The sequence below is a fragment of the Camellia sinensis genome, chromosome 14, assembly GCF_055761805.1.
Source record: "Camellia sinensis isolate YWXY chromosome 14, ASM5576180v1, whole genome shotgun sequence".
In the NCBI taxonomy this organism is placed as follows: Eukaryota; Viridiplantae; Streptophyta; class Magnoliopsida; order Ericales; family Theaceae; genus Camellia; species Camellia sinensis.
Window position 1 is genome coordinate 136,294,352 of NC_138974.1, and position 17,202 is coordinate 136,311,553.

The 17,202-nt window shown below is 35.5% G+C and overlaps 2 protein-coding genes and 1 long non-coding RNA gene across 5 annotated transcripts; 2 read left to right on the forward strand and 1 right to left on the reverse strand.

The window, feature by feature from the left end:
* The first annotated feature begins 982 nt into the window (after positions 1-982).
* Positions 983-3,987, forward strand: LOC114315414 (pentatricopeptide repeat-containing protein At1g02370, mitochondrial). Its single transcript, XM_028262021.2, has 2 exons — positions 983-1,601; positions 2,412-3,987. The coding sequence occupies exons 1-2, from the start codon at positions 1,290-1,292 to the stop codon at positions 3,624-3,626; spliced, it is 1,527 nt and encodes a 508-aa protein (XP_028117822.2). The 5' UTR covers positions 983-1,289; the 3' UTR covers positions 3,627-3,987.
* A 376-nt stretch (positions 3,988-4,363) lies between these two features.
* LOC114315415 (peptidyl-prolyl cis-trans isomerase CYP21-4) lies at positions 4,364-9,085 on the reverse strand. 3 transcript variants are annotated; one of them, XM_028262022.2, is made up of 8 exons: positions 8,839-9,085; positions 8,200-8,511; positions 7,757-7,796; positions 7,386-7,436; positions 6,924-7,009; positions 5,759-5,896; positions 5,513-5,663; positions 4,364-4,849 (listed from the first exon to the last, which is right to left on the reverse strand). In XM_028262022.2, the coding sequence occupies exons 2-8, from the start codon at positions 8,349-8,351 to the stop codon at positions 4,763-4,765; spliced, it is 705 nt and encodes a 234-aa protein (XP_028117823.2). In that variant the 5' UTR covers positions 8,352-8,511; positions 8,839-9,085; the 3' UTR covers positions 4,364-4,762. The 3 variants fall into 3 exon arrangements, with proteins under 3 accessions (XP_028117823.2, XP_028117824.2, XP_028117825.2); XM_028262023.2 differs by having other exon boundaries at positions 8,200-8,377; positions 8,839-9,081; XM_028262024.2 differs by having other exon boundaries at positions 8,200-8,415; positions 8,839-9,061.
* LOC145806702 (uncharacterized) lies at positions 5,802-8,946 on the forward strand. The gene is made up of 2 exons (XR_014350153.1): positions 5,802-5,931; positions 6,420-8,946. It is a non-coding gene; the product is annotated as an uncharacterized LOC145806702 (long non-coding RNA).
* Positions 9,086-17,202: the final 8,117 nt, after the last annotated feature.

Below are 17,202 nucleotides of genomic sequence, written 5' to 3' on the forward strand. Positions count from 1 at the left end.
TATTTTCAATAGTACTCTATAGCAGTCCAATTATTAGAATCTATTGATATTTATCCTAAAAAAAATTCCAAATATATTTTAAAAAATACAACTAAGATATTCGTGTGATTGGTTTTAATTTTCTAAAAATTGATTTTTTTTTTAAATTTTATTTTTAGTGAATATTTTTTAAAGTTTAATTATTATTATTTTTTACTTTTTTAGATGCACCTTACTCAGATGTATCTAAAAAATAAAATATTTTTTTTAAAATATTTTAAAAACTAATAAATACACAAAAATATGAAAAATGTATTGAATTTTCATTTTTTTTTTTGGTATTTGGTGAATTTTTTTTTAAAAAATTTACAAATATTATGGGTATGTTTGGTTTGTGTTTGAGAGATGTGTTTTAGAGATAAAAAGTACGAAAAGTTGTTTGGTTTAGTTTTTTTCAAAAGATGTTTTGGAAAATTATTTTGAGAGAGAGTTTTGGAAAAAGTGATTGATTTGATGTGTGTGAGAGAGAGATTTGTTTGGAAAACTTGTTTGGTTTACAAGTTTTGAGAAATTTTTTTGAGAAAATTTGTTTGGTTTGATTACTTTTAAAAACTTATTTGTAGAGAAAATTTCCTAAAAATTTTTTAGAAATACAAACCAAACGAACCCTATACTTTTTAAGTGTATTTATGTTAGATATGTCTAATTTTTTTTTTTAAAAAAATCAATAAAAACAAAAAAAAAATACTCAAAATAAAAAAATAAATTCTTAAAATCAAAACTAAACGGATTGATTATTATTTATTTTATCTTTTATATTAACCATTCTCACTATTTTTCATCAAATTTTTAACTGAACATTTTGGTGTATTTGCTTTACTTTTGAGAGAGTAATTTTTTAAAAAAAAATTGGAAAGGGAGTTTAGAATTTTTTTTGATTTGTTTGGTAGTATATTTTGAAAATAGTTTTAGAGTTTGAGAGTTTGAAATGATTTGATATTTTGTTATAATTGAATAGATATGTGTAAGAGAAAAAAAAATTGAGAAAGAGAGAGAAAATAAAAAAAATAATTGATTAATGTATAAGAAAAATAATAATTTTAAATTAAAAAAAAAAAAAAATCACAAATCAAATAAAATTTTAATTTTTTTTTTCAAAAACAGCACTTCCAAAATCAAACCAAACAAGCCCTTTATACTTGGTCAAATTCCGCGACACGAAGGGGCTGAGCTGAAAGCCTCGTCCCTTCACTCACAGGTAGAAGGCAGAACAAAACCCGAAGTGCGAGCGAGTGCAGATTAGAAGGCTGATGATGATCTCCGTAAGAGTAAGAGTAAGGGTAAGAGAGATGATGAAGTATAGTCGTCTGGTCTCTGCTGGAGCATCATCGGTGGCGAGATGGCTTTGCACGGCGGCGGTGGAGACGGAGGCGGAAGTTACGCGCCGTCGTGGAAGGGAGGGGCGGCTGTACCGGAGGTTGTCGGAGTTGGGACTCACCGGCGGGACCGCGGGACAGGCGTTAAATCAGTACATTAGGGAGGGCAAAATCGTCAAGAAATATGAGCTCCTGCGATGCATCAAGGAACTCCGCAAGTACGGTAGCTACAAACATGCCCTCCAGGTTTTTAGCCCTCCTTTGATCTGACTTAATTTGATTGTTAGCAGTGTGGTGTGTACTAATTAATTTTCTTTGATTTTTAGTAGGAGTATCGTTTTTTTGTGCCAATTTCATTGACGTTATATTTGATTAGATTTTTTGGATGAATGTGTTAATTTTAAGATAGAATTGGAATAAATATTTGTGTTGATTGTGAAACCTTGAAATATATTGGCAAAAGATGTCTTATTAGTTGCTGAGAAAATGGTGAAAAGTTCTAACATTTTGGATGCTACTACATTTGGGCATCAAGAAAATTCTGAGAGAAATAGTTTTTATTTTTTTCCCCTCCGAAAAGATGTCGTAGTGGCTGATAAAATGGTGAAAACACATGCTATTGTGTTGGATATTAGACTTTCTCCATTTGGGCACCAAGAAAATTCTGATTCAGAGTCTAATAGAGTAAGTTTCAGCTTATGGCAACCCAAGCTATGCAAAGGATGATGTCAGAAATTTCCCCTTTGTCTTGGTTTCACTATTGGATTTGTGTGCTGAAAATTTTGGTTGTTGAAGTTTATATACCACTGTGAATATGGTACTGAATTTCAGTGTGAAACTTTATTTGGATAATACCATTTTGAATATGCAAGTATTTTGTATTTTCTCTTATGCAACCATAGTCCACTCTATATTATTTCAATGCACATTTTATCTTTTATGGCTTATCTTCTGTGTGGATTTTAGATGTGAAGATTTGTCTTCCCCCCTTCAAAATTAACCTAATTTGTTTCAAGAAATGACTGTTTTAACTGTATCTTGATTTGTTTGATGCAGATAATGGAATGGATGGAGATGAGAAACATTAACTTTGCATTCCGTGATTATGCAACACGTTTAGATCTTACATCAAAAGCCCAAGGGATAGCTGAAGCTGAGAATTACTTCAGTGGCCTCTCACAATATGCAAAGAACCAATGTACTTACGGAGCCCTCCTAAACTGCTATTGCAAAGAAAAAATGACAGATAAGGCATTGGCTCTCTTCAAGAAGATGGATGAAATGAATATTGCCTCTACTTCTGTGGCGTTTAACAATCTTATGTCCCTCTATATGAGATTAGGTCAGCCTGAGAAAGTGCCTCCCTTGATCGAAGAGATGAGACACAGGAACATCCCACTGGACACATTTTCTTATAATATCTTGATGCATAGCTATTCGTGTTTAAATGATATCGAGGCAGTAGAAAGAGTTTTTGAGGAGATAACGGAGGAAAATGAAAAAGAGTGTGATTGGACAACATTTAGTAATTTGGCTGCAGTTTATGTCAAGTATGGACTTAACGAGAAAGCTGAGTCAGCTCTTAAAAAGTTAGAGGAAGAGATGGGACCTCGTAGCCGTTATGCTTACCATTGTCTGATTAGTTTGTATGCTGGTACATCCAATTTAGACGAGGTCCATCGAGTTTGGAATTCCCTGAAGTCGGGTTTTCCAAAGACGACTAATGTGAGTTATCGTGTTATGCTTCATGCTCTTGACAGACTGAATGATATTAATGGCCTAAAGAGATGCTTCGAGGAATGGGAGTCGAGTTACTCCAGCTATGATATCAGGTTAGCAAATGTTGCTATAAGTGCTTACCTAAAAAATGACATGATCGTAGAAGCTGAATCGGTCCTTGATGAGGCCATCAAGAGATCAGAAGGACCTTTTTTTAAGGCTTGGGATATGTTCATGATGTTCTTCTTGAAGCAACGTCGAGTGGATTCCGCTTTTAAGTACATGGAGTCAGCTTTGGGGCATCCAAAATCTGAAAGTGTTGATAAAGTTCTGAAGTATTTTGAGGAAGAGAAAAATGTTGATGGTGCCGAAGAGTTATGCAAGACGTTGAAGAAGGTTAATCGTCTTGATTCCAAGGCCTATGATTCTTTGCTTCGAACATATATTGCCGCTGGAAAATCAGCACCTGATATGCGGATGAGGATAGAGGCAGATGGTATTGAAGTGAACAGCGAGTTTGAGAATTTGCTTGAAACGGTTTGCCCCAAATGAGTTGGGGAGTCCTCTAGTATCCCTGACAAAGCAAACAGTTTTTAGTAGTTTCATTCAATGTGGATGGTAAAAGTTTCTGTCATGTATAACAGTTACATCGTGATACATTATTTTTTTTTCTTTTTTAACAGGAAATTACATTCACAATTTGACCAGTGTCATTTTCTGGGTAAACAGAAGGGAAGCTAATCAGATTCCAACACAACTATAGAAATGCTTTCTAGTGGTGACCAAGAGCTTTAGGAGTCTTGTATGTCTTTTAAGCCTTGTAAATTTTGACATAGCCTCAGGGTTGTGAGAGAGTTTCTTTTGGATTGTTATGTTTTCTTCGTATGATTCGATGAAGAGATTTGTTGCCTAATGCATTTGTCATCATGTGACTCTTGAGGATGTCTTGTGCATCATTGTACATCTTTATTGTTTAGTATATTAACCTTCTACTTACCAGAAGAAACAAAAATATCAGACAGTTTCAGAACAAGAAATCAGAAGTAGAAACTTTCTATGCATAGATTAATCTGAAACAGGGACCGCAATAGGAAGTTGGTGACCTAATTCATCAGGAATTATAAGCAGGAATGCACCAGGTTTTTTATCTGGCAAACCAACAGAAGAATGTCTCTTAATCCAAAATGAAACAAAGTCATTTACCATAAAGGAAGCACATTGACTGTAAAGATTTAGTACAAAGGGGGAGGAAAAAAAAAATTTGAGAGAGAGAGAGAGAGAGAGAGAGATAGCAAAAACCAGAGTATGTTACAAAATGAGAGAGAGAGATAGCAAAAACCAGAGTATGTTACAAAAGAATTTTAGTATCACCCTATCTTGTCTACAGTCTTGATCTCAAGAACATTCCGTATTTCATGTCCACTATAAAGCAATGTGTATCATCAAGGTTTAAATAAAAAAACCATATTACAAAATAGAATTGGCAAGCTCTTCTTTGTATCACAAGCAGGAAAAAAATAAAAAATTCCAAAGACTTCAATCCATATACGAAAACACCTCAGAACAGGAGCAAAAGATATGCTTTACTTCCCATAAACCTCTTGCTTGCTTGGTGATTATCAGCACGTTGGCATCTAAGAAGGGGAAACCATGCCATTGAAAGAAGCTTTAAACTGATAAAACCACCTTCAAACCTTCTCTTTCATAGTCACATTGATGATTCCTATTGGAGATTTAGGTCGATAATGTTCATCCGTATCCACCTCTTCAATTTCCTGGTAAGCACATTGCAGGACATGCATTCAAACATCAATAAAGAATATGATTTAATGACTCAAAAACTAAAAGCATGACATATCTTTTCCCCCATTAACTTAACATGATCCAACTGGCTTGACATAGTGCCATTTGACTATATTAACGACAAATGCAAGCATCTTTTTTTTTTTTTTTTTTGGCCCAATGTAATGGGCTAAGACGATTGGGGAGCCACCACCACACCACCCAAAAAAACTTTACTAGTTTATCGAGATAAAAATCTCAACTTAATATATACAAGATTTATATAACAACAAATGTGTTATAGCCTCCTTTTTTTTCAGATTGGATACAGTAGCATTAGAGTACTACAAGCAGCTGCCTTGTGTTGAATCATCATGAATCCATGTCAATTTATCACCATAAAAGGAGATGGTCCTATTACATTGTCTCAAGAATTTGGTAGTCTCAATCCTATGATACAATCATTCATTGCCAAAATAAATAAAAATTCCCATCATATTCTTCATGAAAAAGTTTGAGAATAAATATGATCATGGTTCATATGTCCAGAAAGAAGAGACTCTCAATTGCTCCTAGTATGTAACAACTTTAAGTAAAACATCCACATGATCATAGTTTACAAAAATCAGAGAGAGATAGAGCAAAAGGCTTATAACCTGAACAACATCCTCTCCCTTAATGACCCGCCCAAACACAATCAGCTTCTCATTTAGATCAGGGATTGGTGCAGTCGTAATAAAAAGCTCGAATCCCTCTTTGTCATGTTTAGCCTTTGTAGTACCAAGCATAAACGCCTCATGCTTCATGCTGGATGAAAATCACAAATTCAGTAACTAGGATAGAATAAGAAACTATAGAGGTAAAAAGGGAACTCCACAGGTTGGGTCAACAGGGGCGCAAACCTTGTTTCAAGTTGGCTGTTTTGCTTTACTTTCAAAGTCCAATCGTCTGTAGCTCCAGGTATATCAGAATTACCTCCTTGAATCACAAAGTTCTTTATTACATGGTGAAAAGGCATCCCCTTGAAGTGCCCCCTCTGACTGAAAAATCGTTTCAATTTAAAATTTCAGTGTATGTACAAAGCTAAGAAGCACGGACACTTCTAAGAAGGTGACGTATCCGTGTCGTGTTCGTGTCGGACACCGACACTCTTTGGACACTCTTAGGACACGTGTCTGACACTCTTTAAAACGTGTCCTATTTTTAAATTTTTTTTAAAGATCCAAATACTCTTTGAACACTTGGAGGACACATGTGTCAATCACTTAAACACACGTGTCTATCGATTAGACACGTGTGAAACTAATTATAAGCTTGAATGCAACAATTTAAGATATAATAATAAAACAAAACCCATATAAATTTATAGAAATTAGTGTCATATTGCATTTTATATTATATTTGAATGATATATTTATATATAAAATATATAATAAATATATAAAATTATATATTTCATGCGTGTCCCCTACGTATCGTGTCCTGTATTTTTTGAAAATTAACGTGTCAGCGTGTCCGTGTCGTATCCGTGTCGTGTCACGTGTCCGTGTCCATGCTTCTCAGGTACAAAGTCAAAAATTATCCCCCCAGGTGGAAGGCTTGCGTGGAGACTGCCTACACCATTTTCAAGTGATGTATTACATAAAGATGATGCACTAAGCATATGCAATAATTGAACTACTTCTTTAGTGCAAAGATCAAATTGATGATATGTGTTTTGATTATACACTTACAACCATCAGATTGCCCAACCAAATTAAAGTTTCCATAGCTTTGCTTGACTGAAGGCAAAGCTTGAGGTTCAAGTAAAATGATAGATTCCAAAAAAATTATGTGATGACATGTTGGAGAAGCATAAAGACCACAAAAACACTAAACCCTCTATCTCACTGCTGTTAACATGTCTAAAGAACCACTCAAGTGATCAACTACGTACAAGGAAAAAAGTGCAGTAAGCAAATAAGTAAATAAGGATTTGGGAAACCAACAAGGTCAGCCATGTGAACAATGAAAATAAGAATCCACAACAATGGATCGAAATCTAATAGAGTTGAGTCCAGTACCCACCATAAGTCAATAAATTCATCAACCACCTCAGGAGAGCCTTCTTTGTATAACTCGATTGTTATTGACCCTTTTGAGGTATTTAAAATCTGTTAAAACAGGAAAAACAAAAAAATATACAAGTATTTCAATAAACAATAAACAATAAAATTTTGAGAAGACTCTCCAAAAGAACTTATACCCCTGCATGTCCCAATAAAAAGAAAAAAGATAAATGGACATTATGCGAAAACAACAAACAGAGAAATGGAGAACTAAATGAAACTTTATTAACAAAACAGTAGCTCCCTGCCACATATTGGTATCTAAGCTAAAGCCTGTAGCATCCTCTGAACTGACCAATAAGTGAAATGATTTCTCAGGAGCAGATTAAATCTAAAAGCAATACTTAATATAGTGGATCGACATTTAAAATAAGAACAAAATAAAAGCAATTTACAATGACTAGGATATAAAGAAACTCACAACATATCCGGGGACATCAGATTTCTTTCCATCTGCAAAAGCATCGTCACGCTGCAGCACACACAGAACCAAATACGAAGAGAAAGAATAAAGAAATAGTGATGGTCACTTAAAAGGAATTTGTTCAAACCTCAATAGCATTAACACTGTATAATAGACAAACACAAAAACACACACACACACACAAAGTAAGATAAACTTAATAAATCTTTAATTGTCATTATAAGTCGTCATTATGGCTTAAAAGGCAAAGAGAGACGAAGATATCAGCAATTTGTAAGTCCTTCTAATCAATAACCAACACTCATGCTCGCGAAAGGTACAACAACAACAATAATACACAGGTAACAACATTATCCAGAAAAGAGTACCTCAATAACTGATAACTGATGCTCTGTTTGAATTATTGACCTAAACACAAGTTAGCAGATAAAAGTTAAAAGCCATATAAAGCCCTCTTTGGTCTATAAAATAATGATTATTTCAAGTGGTTCTATTTTGTTTCTAAATAAATGCAGATACCACTGCAACAGACCTCCTGAAGTATTTCAAAACACCAGGTCCAGGATTAAATTAAAACTCTTTTTATCACTTATTAAATACATGGGTTGTTGCTAAATTTAGAATTCAGAAATCATTCCAAGAAAACCGATACAGGTCTTTCACCAAACCCACAAGATTCAAAACATATGAATTAATAATCAAACTAAAAATTAAATTTGGTTAACAAGATACAAGGTGTCATGCTAGTCCCTCTGAATCCCAATTTATCAAAATAACAAGTATTAATTCATCAAAGAAGATTCCAACGAACCTCTGAATCCAATGTCTGTAAGTAGCAAACAGGAAAAACACCATCACAACTATAATTAAGCTGTACAAAATAACTGTAGTGGCACCGATACGACTTGGACCCTTCTTCTTCTTGCTCTGTTGTAGCAGAGCTTGAGGTTTAATCCTTGCCATGATGTATAAGCCTCAACTCCCAAGGACTACAAAATCCCAGGATCCAGCACTCAGTTCCAAATCTCTATAACCAAACACCATTTAAAGGAACTCCATAACGTATAAATCAAACAGCCAGGTTTTGGATCCAATCTGAACTTTCATAGAACTTCATAGGTATCTTTGAATAAGAAACACACACAATAACCAGAATTCAAGAGGGTCCAAAGTTAGAGATACATAGATAAGTGAGAAAAATAAAAACTTGGGATTTTTTTTTGAAGTTTGATCTACAACCTCATACTAACAATCGATTAGACAGCTATGAAGTAACAAAAAATTACATAGAAAAGTAAACAAAAACGCTGCTTGGTTACTGAGAAAAAATTGAAGTTTTAAATGTTAAAGATCTCAACATAATTCAATCGACCCAGTACTTGACACACAAAAATGAACAAAATCGAACCATAGGACCAAGATTTGGATTGAACGATAGAGATTTACGTACCGTGAGAGATATGAAGAGATCTTTGGGTTCGTTCTAACAGAGAAGACAATCCCGTCGAATCATTCAGAGCGAATTTCGACTGTTGAAATGGCCGAGTCGTTTGTTCTGATTTCATGGTCGTCGATCGATCTATCCACCTATCTATCTGTCCATGCCCTTTTTTATTTTTTCTTTTCCATGTCTTTCCTAAACTACAAATCACAAATAATAGAAAAATATCATTGAATTAAAAAAAACAAATACAATGAAATACAAATCACAAATACAGACTTTTGGGAAGCCATGGTTTGGGTTTTTTTGACTATTTTAGTCACAAAAAATAAAATAGGCTATTTTAACCATAACAAACAAAACATCACATTCAACCCATAATCATTACATTCTTCTCTCACAAAAAAACTCAAAAAAGTCAAAAAGTCCTTCCCAAACCAAACTTTTAAGCCCAGGCTAAAATAGCCAAAAAAACCCAAAAAGTCAAAATGCCAACCCACTTCCTAAACAGAGGCACAATAAATAATAGAAAAATATAATTGAATTAAAAAAGACAAATACAATGAAATCTAATAAAAAAAAACAAACACAATGAAATACAAATCACAAATACAATAAATAATAGAAAAATATCATTGAATTAAAAAAGACAAATACAATAAAATCTAATAATTTTGATAGAGTCAGTCAGGCTCACTCTCCTTTTAGTGACTGATGTTATTATAATGATGGTAAATTTGATTAAAAAAAATTTTGGTAAAAAGATGCCACTATAAAAAACAGCTATTTGGTACAAAGAAAGTAATCAGTATGGTTAGTTTCAAATTTTTAAATTCAGTTTTTTAAAAATTGAGTTTTTTATTTTTCGTATTTTTTTATTTTTTTAGTGAATATTTTTTAAATTTTAAATAATTTTTTAACTTTTTTAGATGTATCTAAGTAGAAAATTATTTATGAAAAAATATTTTTAAAATTAATAAATACATAAAAATACGAAAAATGTATTGAATTTTCGTTTTTTTTTTTTTTTGCATTTTTTGTATTCAGTGAATTTTTTAAAGATTTTTTTTCAAAAATATTATACTTTCTAAGTGTATTTATGTTAGGTAGGTTTAAAAATTTTAAAAAATTAATTAAAATATTAAAAATATTCCGTGAAAATAAAAAAATTCAAAAAACAAAAAGTACAATTTTTAAAAAAGTGAATTCTGGAAATTGGAAACAAATAGAGCAAATATTGTCTCATTTGTTGACCTATTTTTTATTTTTAAATTGACAGGGTAGAGGAAAATATTATTCAGTTCAAACCTCAAACAAAAATAGTGTAATTATCAAAATTACGAAACACACTGTTACTTTTTAAATTCTCACAAAACTCAATATAATTTACTCAATATATATAATTATTACTGTAAGATGTTGTCATATTTTTTACTTTGGAAGTATTAATTAATTAATGCTTTTCATATTAAAGTATTAATCAAGAACTTGCCGTCTTCCATTAAAAGCCTGGAGTGGGTGCCAATCTGTGAATCCGATGCCAGTGCCACCATAATTTGTGAGTATCCTTTTTTCTTACCAATTCCAACCCGAATATTCGAGAGCTTTATCTCTAAATTTATTTTTTCTACTTTTTAAAAAATAATAAGCTTGTGAAAAAAATATGAGGAAAAAAAAAAAAACACATAATAATTTTCAAAAACTAAACCAAACAAAAGAAAATTTCATGTAATCACATATCTATATTCCTGTGTCATCTCAAATTAGCCTTTTCCATTTAGCTCTGGTTTTCCTTTAACAGCACAACCATCTGTTTAACTTGTAGAAAGCTGCATTAGGAAAAGGACTACTTGCTATATATGCCAGATGAAAAATGCTTGGGAGCACTAATTAGTGCTCCCATTAATTAGGTAGCAGTGGGTTCCGCCATTAATGATGTGATGTTTTGTTTTTGTTTTTGTTTTTTTTTTTATAACTTTTTTAATGCATTAGTGCTATTAGTGGTGATATTTTTAGTGGGATGAATCATTGTTGTATGCCAGATATTTGGAGACAACTTCTCAAGCAAATTTTTTTTTTTTTTTCTTTTCATGTTTAACTGCATTTTTGTAAAGACTGGAGCAACTCGAGGCAGATAACAAATTAACAAATGAATTTCAATAGGGGAAACAAATTAACAGAAGGTGAATTCAAATTACAGCGCATAAGGAATACGATAACAACCAGTGTATGGATGTTCTAGAGATTGTCTACAGGTGTAAATGGCACGCCCTTGGGGTTGGAAACTCGATGCCCAACAAAAACTGACAGGCTGAAAGCAAATACAGAAAAGAAAAGGGAGAAGGCAGTTCCAGCATCCCATGGGTTATTTTCTGGTTTGTTGGTGGATGCAGAACTACCTGAAACAATATCCTGAGGTACCCAATCGCAGCTAACAGAATAGTGCCCCGATCCATGCCATGGATTCCCATCTATGGGGTACCAGAAAGCAACTGATGCATTGCTTGATTTGCCAATAGTGAACTGAGCATCCTGCAGATATCGCAAACAACAGATAATTTACACATTGCTGCAATGAATAGTATTTTTTCCACAATACACACATTAACATGAACCTAAACAGCATATCTATCTCAAGATATACATTTGCATGCCTTCAAGTTGGACAAAATTGATGGAAACAATTTATTCTTCACATGATTCTTCCAGAAAGTCATATCACATGATTTGGCAAGCATTGCATGAAATAAGTCATATCATGTGGATGTAAAATCAACTGATAAATGAATTTTTATTTCAAGAAATGACTTGGACTGACAGCTAACAGATCTTATTTTTTGAATGGAAGGGTGCATCAGAAGTCCCAAAGTGCATAGGCAGTGGCTAATGAACGATCCACTATTAAATGGCAGAGGAGGAGATCAAATGTTCTGTATAGACTTTTTTATTTTTTTGATGAATCAAATGATCTGTATAGACTTTCATGTGGTGCTATGAATGGGCTACAAAAAGTGCAGATATAAGTATTAGAAAAACCCAAATGTATGGGGGTGTTTGGGAAGAAAAAAAATAGCCTAGTTTAGGCTAAAAATCACAAAAAGACAAAATAGGCTAAAATAGCTAATAAGACAAAATATCACATCAAATCCATAATTATTTCACTTTTTCTCTCATAAACATCACATCCAACCACAAAAGAATCCAATCATCTTCCCAAACACAAAAATTTTAGCCTACTAAAATAGCCAAAAACTAAAATAGCCACTTCCCAAACGAACAAATCTAGCCTAAGAAGTAGCTCAAGGTTTTTACCTGTTGAAGATGATCCCTAGTTCTTGTGTGAGTGATTTTCCGATCACACTGCCCAACTCAGTATTCGGCTGGAGAACACTGGCAGAATAGATGACACCTGGCTAACCTGTAGCAGAAAGAGAAGATTCCGGCGGTGGTTTGTCCACCCAGGGGCACTCCGACGATCACGTCAGTATATCTCTAAAAGATAATCAATAGTGCTTAACTCACTAGACAGAATATAAATTGCGTACCTTAGACCCATGGGGGTGCCTCTCTTTTATAGTTACCTCAATCCTAATCTCAATAGAAGCCTGACTTCTATGGATTCTTGTTCAGTACTTACTTTGGACTCCTCAAGAGATAAAGATAAACTCTCTAAGAGCTTTATCCTTATCTTGGCTAAGTCTCTTCTTTATTCTAGGACTCTTGTCCCTTATCTCGGATTCCGATATCTTCGGAGATAACCTCAGCCTAACCGAGATGACCTCGGCATATTGACCAGGACACGTGGCACCTCAGCTGACACATCGGCGTCACCTTGCCACGTGTTGGTACTCAAAAATATATCCCCACAACTGCCCCTAGGTTCTATTACCTCGGTATTCTGAGGTGATGGAACCTATATCATTCCGTCCTTCCAGTACGTCGGTTTATAGTATCTCAGCTGAGATCATTATGTTGGCTGACATGTCTTTGTTAAAGAACAAGAACTTCAAGAACCCTTTCACGCGTATGAGCTGTCATACACCACAATTCAACTGTTTCAGCTACGTGTCCCTTTCTTATTGGATTGTACTTGGCATGTGTTTCATAATCGTCTCGCACATACGTGCGCTGTCTGACGCTCACGTTGTCCCAGGCGCATTAATTGCCCTATTTTGCCGTCGTTTCAAATTTTTGACAAAACTTGTTTCCTTCTTCTTTCGTGTTCTTCACTTTTACATCGATTCCTTTGCTTTTTCTCTCTCTAGCTCTTGAATACGCCATTGTTCCGGATCTCAAGCTCTGCAACTGCCTTCATTCTTCCTTCTGGTGAAGCTTCCGCCGTTTCTGTTACTTCTGCAACCATTGTCTGACTTCGGCGATCCTTATACCGGCTTCTTTTCTTCGGTAAGTTTATTGTTCCTTTCATTTTCCATTCTTTGATGTTTTCTATTACTCATTGCCATTACTGCATTTGTTCAAACCTTTAACTTGTGAATCATCCATCTGAATGTGTTTTTTCCATGATTTTGCCCTTGCCCATATCTTGAACACACGCACTCTTTCACCACTTCCCTGTATTTTTGCCACTGTTCTTGGCCCTATACTTCTTGTATTCTTTATGCTCTTGATAGACCATCTCTGTTCTTGATTCTGAAACTCGTTCTTGTTTTTGTTTTTTGTGTCTTTTCCAGATTCGTGCCTTCAGTCTTCGATTCCATAGACTTAGGTTTTGGGATTTGTCTGTAGAACTCATAATTTAGGAAAAAACTGAAACGAACTTCCTCTAGATCCATACAAACCTTTATCAAAGTGTACTTTTAGGTTTTTAGCCGAGGTCCTTTAAACCTTGCAAAAATACTTTTTCTTGAAATCCGATATCTCCATTCAAGCCGACATCATGGGCATGTGGAAACATAGAGTAAACACCCCATCCAAACTAGAATTCTTTAGACAAGAGTTTGAAATCCCAGCCGACGTCCATCTGAGGTTGGCTGGGGATGATGACTCCATCATGCCTACTGATCACTCCATGCCCTTCCCTATGATAGCTTTCATTGAGTGTGGACTTCGGCTCCCACTCAACATCCTTTTTCGTGAAATACTTCATTATTACAAGTTGAACCCAATGCAACTTTCCATCAACTCCTATCGAACCATCAATGGTATCATAGCATTAGCAAAACAAGAGAATGCTAGGATCACATTAGCCGATATCCAGTATTGCTACACTATGTGTGGCCTCAAAAAAGACACCGGCTATGTTTACTACCTCAAGCCGAGGTCCACCGAATACAAAATTGTCGCCGACCTCCCTGACTCCAACAAGGGAGCTGGGGATGATTATTTCATTATTTCGGGGAATTGGGAGTTCGCCCCAGATGAAGACCTCCATCTCTTCCCTCTCCTTCGATCAGTCTTTGTAGAGGGCAATGGTAAGAGCCCTGCATTCATACCTACTTATTTTTTAAAGTCTTTCATACTTTATCTATTTCTTAGTGTTTGTTTTTCTTGCAGCTGTTCCTAAGCCACCAAAGAACTTTCGCCAATCCTTCGTTCCCAGCAAGGATTTGAAGAGACTCTTGGACTTGCCAGTTCATAAACGAACGACACCTCTGCTTCTCAATTTTATTCCAACGTACAAGTCAGCTTTGCCCGACGTCCCTAGGAGGAAGAAGAAAATCCTTTCTCCACCTTCTGCCACAACGCCACAAACCGCATCCACATCTTGGATAGACCAAGGGTCAACCTCTGATCCAGCCGAGCAACCGTTAACTTCGGCTCCATACTTGATTCCAATATCCCAACACTGTCGTCGACGCCGATCAGTTTCTACTGCCGAGATGGGTCGCCCTAAACCAGTTGCAAAAGATCTCTTGGCCAGCATCCCTTCTGATGTTGATGCATAACCAACACAAACCCTGCCTCCACCGAAGCCGAAAAGAATAAAAAAGGCTCAGCCAAAGGATAAAGTTACTCAAATTGAGTCTGAGGATGCTCTGCCAATCTCTAAGTTGGTTGAGAGTGACAAATCTCAATCCTCTGCTGGGAAGAGGCACTCTGAAGCCCAACCATCCGAATCACCTAAATCAAAAAAGCTGAGGTTATCTTCTGCAATGACCTCGGTGTCTAAGAAACCTGCTGCCCCCTGGGCCCCCGAAATTACCTTGGAAGATAAGCCAATCTTGGCCAACGATAGCGCCGATGAAATCAATGTCGGCGTTGCGCTCAGTACTGCTCTGCTTCTTCCAGGCGATCTGGAGCGAAACGCCGAGTTCAGCGAGTATGAGAACTATGCCTTGATGCTTTAGCGTTCCGTTCAAGTAAGTGTCTTTCATCTGGCATTTTTTCCTTCTTTTTCATACTTAGAAATTTTCTAATAACTTTCGTTTTGTTCGATTTCAGGCCATTCAGCATGCTCATTCCTTCTCAATTCAGTCTTTTGAGAACCAGGAGAAGTTGGCCGAGATGAAAAGGGAGTTCTCTTCTCTTTAAAAGACCAATAAAGGCTTACAGTAAAAAATGAAGAAGTTGGAAGACCAGACCGAGGCCGCCATTAAGGCCCAAACCGATGCCGAAGAAAAAACCGAATCTGTCGAGGCCATTAGGAAGGTCTCTGAGGCCCAAAAAAGAGAGGCCGAGGAAAAGATGGAGCAAGCCCAAAAAGAGCTTCAAGAGGCCTTGGCCACGAAAGAAGCCGAAATCAAGGATGTCGACGAGAAGGCATATGCTCAAGGTATGGCCGACGTCACGGAGGCTTATGAAATTCAAGTGAAGCAGGCATGCAACAAGGGTTTCACCCTTGGTTAGATATCTCTTCTAAAGAAGCTTAATGTCCCCGAGGACTCGTGTCACGACCCTAAACCGCCCCTAATAGTTTGGTGCCGTGATGGCCAGTAATCCGAGATTACCGAAGGCCAACTTACAAAGTTCACACACCAACAGAGTATAAATATATGGGGCTCACAAGTGCGGAAGTAATAATTTACAATAAAAGTGGTCCATAAGAGCAGTGCATAAGTCAAATGGAATGGCATACATCTTTACATAGCTTTAAAACTTGAATACAAATAAAATAAAGTACAAAAATACATATTACATCTTGATAAAAGGCTTCTCAAGCTGACATGTTCAAAATACATGAAATACAAGTCAAGAAACATAGGGCTTGTTTGGTTTGAGTTTTAGAGATGAGTTTTAGAAAAAAAATTTCAAAAAATTGTTTGGTTTGAAATTTTTCTTAAAATTTTTTCAAAATCACTTCTTTCTCTTACACATCAATCAATCACTTTTTCTCTCCTCTCTCCTTCTCAATCTCTTTTTCTCTTACACACATCTACTCAATTCTTCCAAAATATCAAATCATCCCAAACTTCCACAAAAAATTTTCTCTCAAAATATATAACCAAACAAACCAAAAAAATTTCTAAAACAACTCTTCCAATTTTTTTTCAAAAACAATTCCAACAACAAACCAAACAAGCCCATAATCTTCTAGATTGCCGACATCCTCACTGCCGACATAACATACATGCAAAACACACATCTCGGCGTAGCTGACTTCTTGCTTGTTACCTACATACATACATAGGGAGGGTGAGTTTGGATACTCAGTGAATGGTACAAGTAATAAAGGTTTTAAATGAATGATTCCCGAGGTCCTTGTCAAAACAATACATATATCATAGCTTGTTCAAAACATGGGATGAATCTAGTTCATCAACTTGATCTTACAAAACTTACTTACGTACTTTGGATGTTAATAGCATCTACGTAATACAAGGGATGACATTCCGGACTTACAAGACCCACGTGGTAAACCGTCAGTGGTAAAACAAGAAAAAGCAAGGGAGATATCTCAAAACAAGATGTGCAGTTGCATTATAGTCCCCTGGCATTAAGGACTTTCAAAACAAGATGTGCAGTTGCATTATAGTCCCCTGGCACTAAGGACTTTCAAAACAAGATGTGTAGTTGCATTATAGTCTCCTGGCACTAAAGACTTTCAAAACAAGATGTGCAGTTGCATTATAGTCCCCTGGCACTAAGGACTTTCCAAGAATGTCATTAAAACAAAACTTACTTGATACATAAAAATAGGGGTGATCATTGATGCTTGATTAAATGCTTTTATCAAAACGAAACAAGGCTTTATCAAATCTTTATAACATAACTTTATTAAAAATACCACTCGCATAGTTCCTAGGACGTCGGGGTCAAGGCAAGGGTCCAAGTCCTACAAACACATGGCAAAGTATACTGAACATACTTCTCAAAATAAGTCTTACATGCATGTAAATGATCTCGGGAAAACATGCTGGAAGTCAAAACACTGTTTTACATGTCAGGAAGACATGTTGGGTACCAACCAGGTCT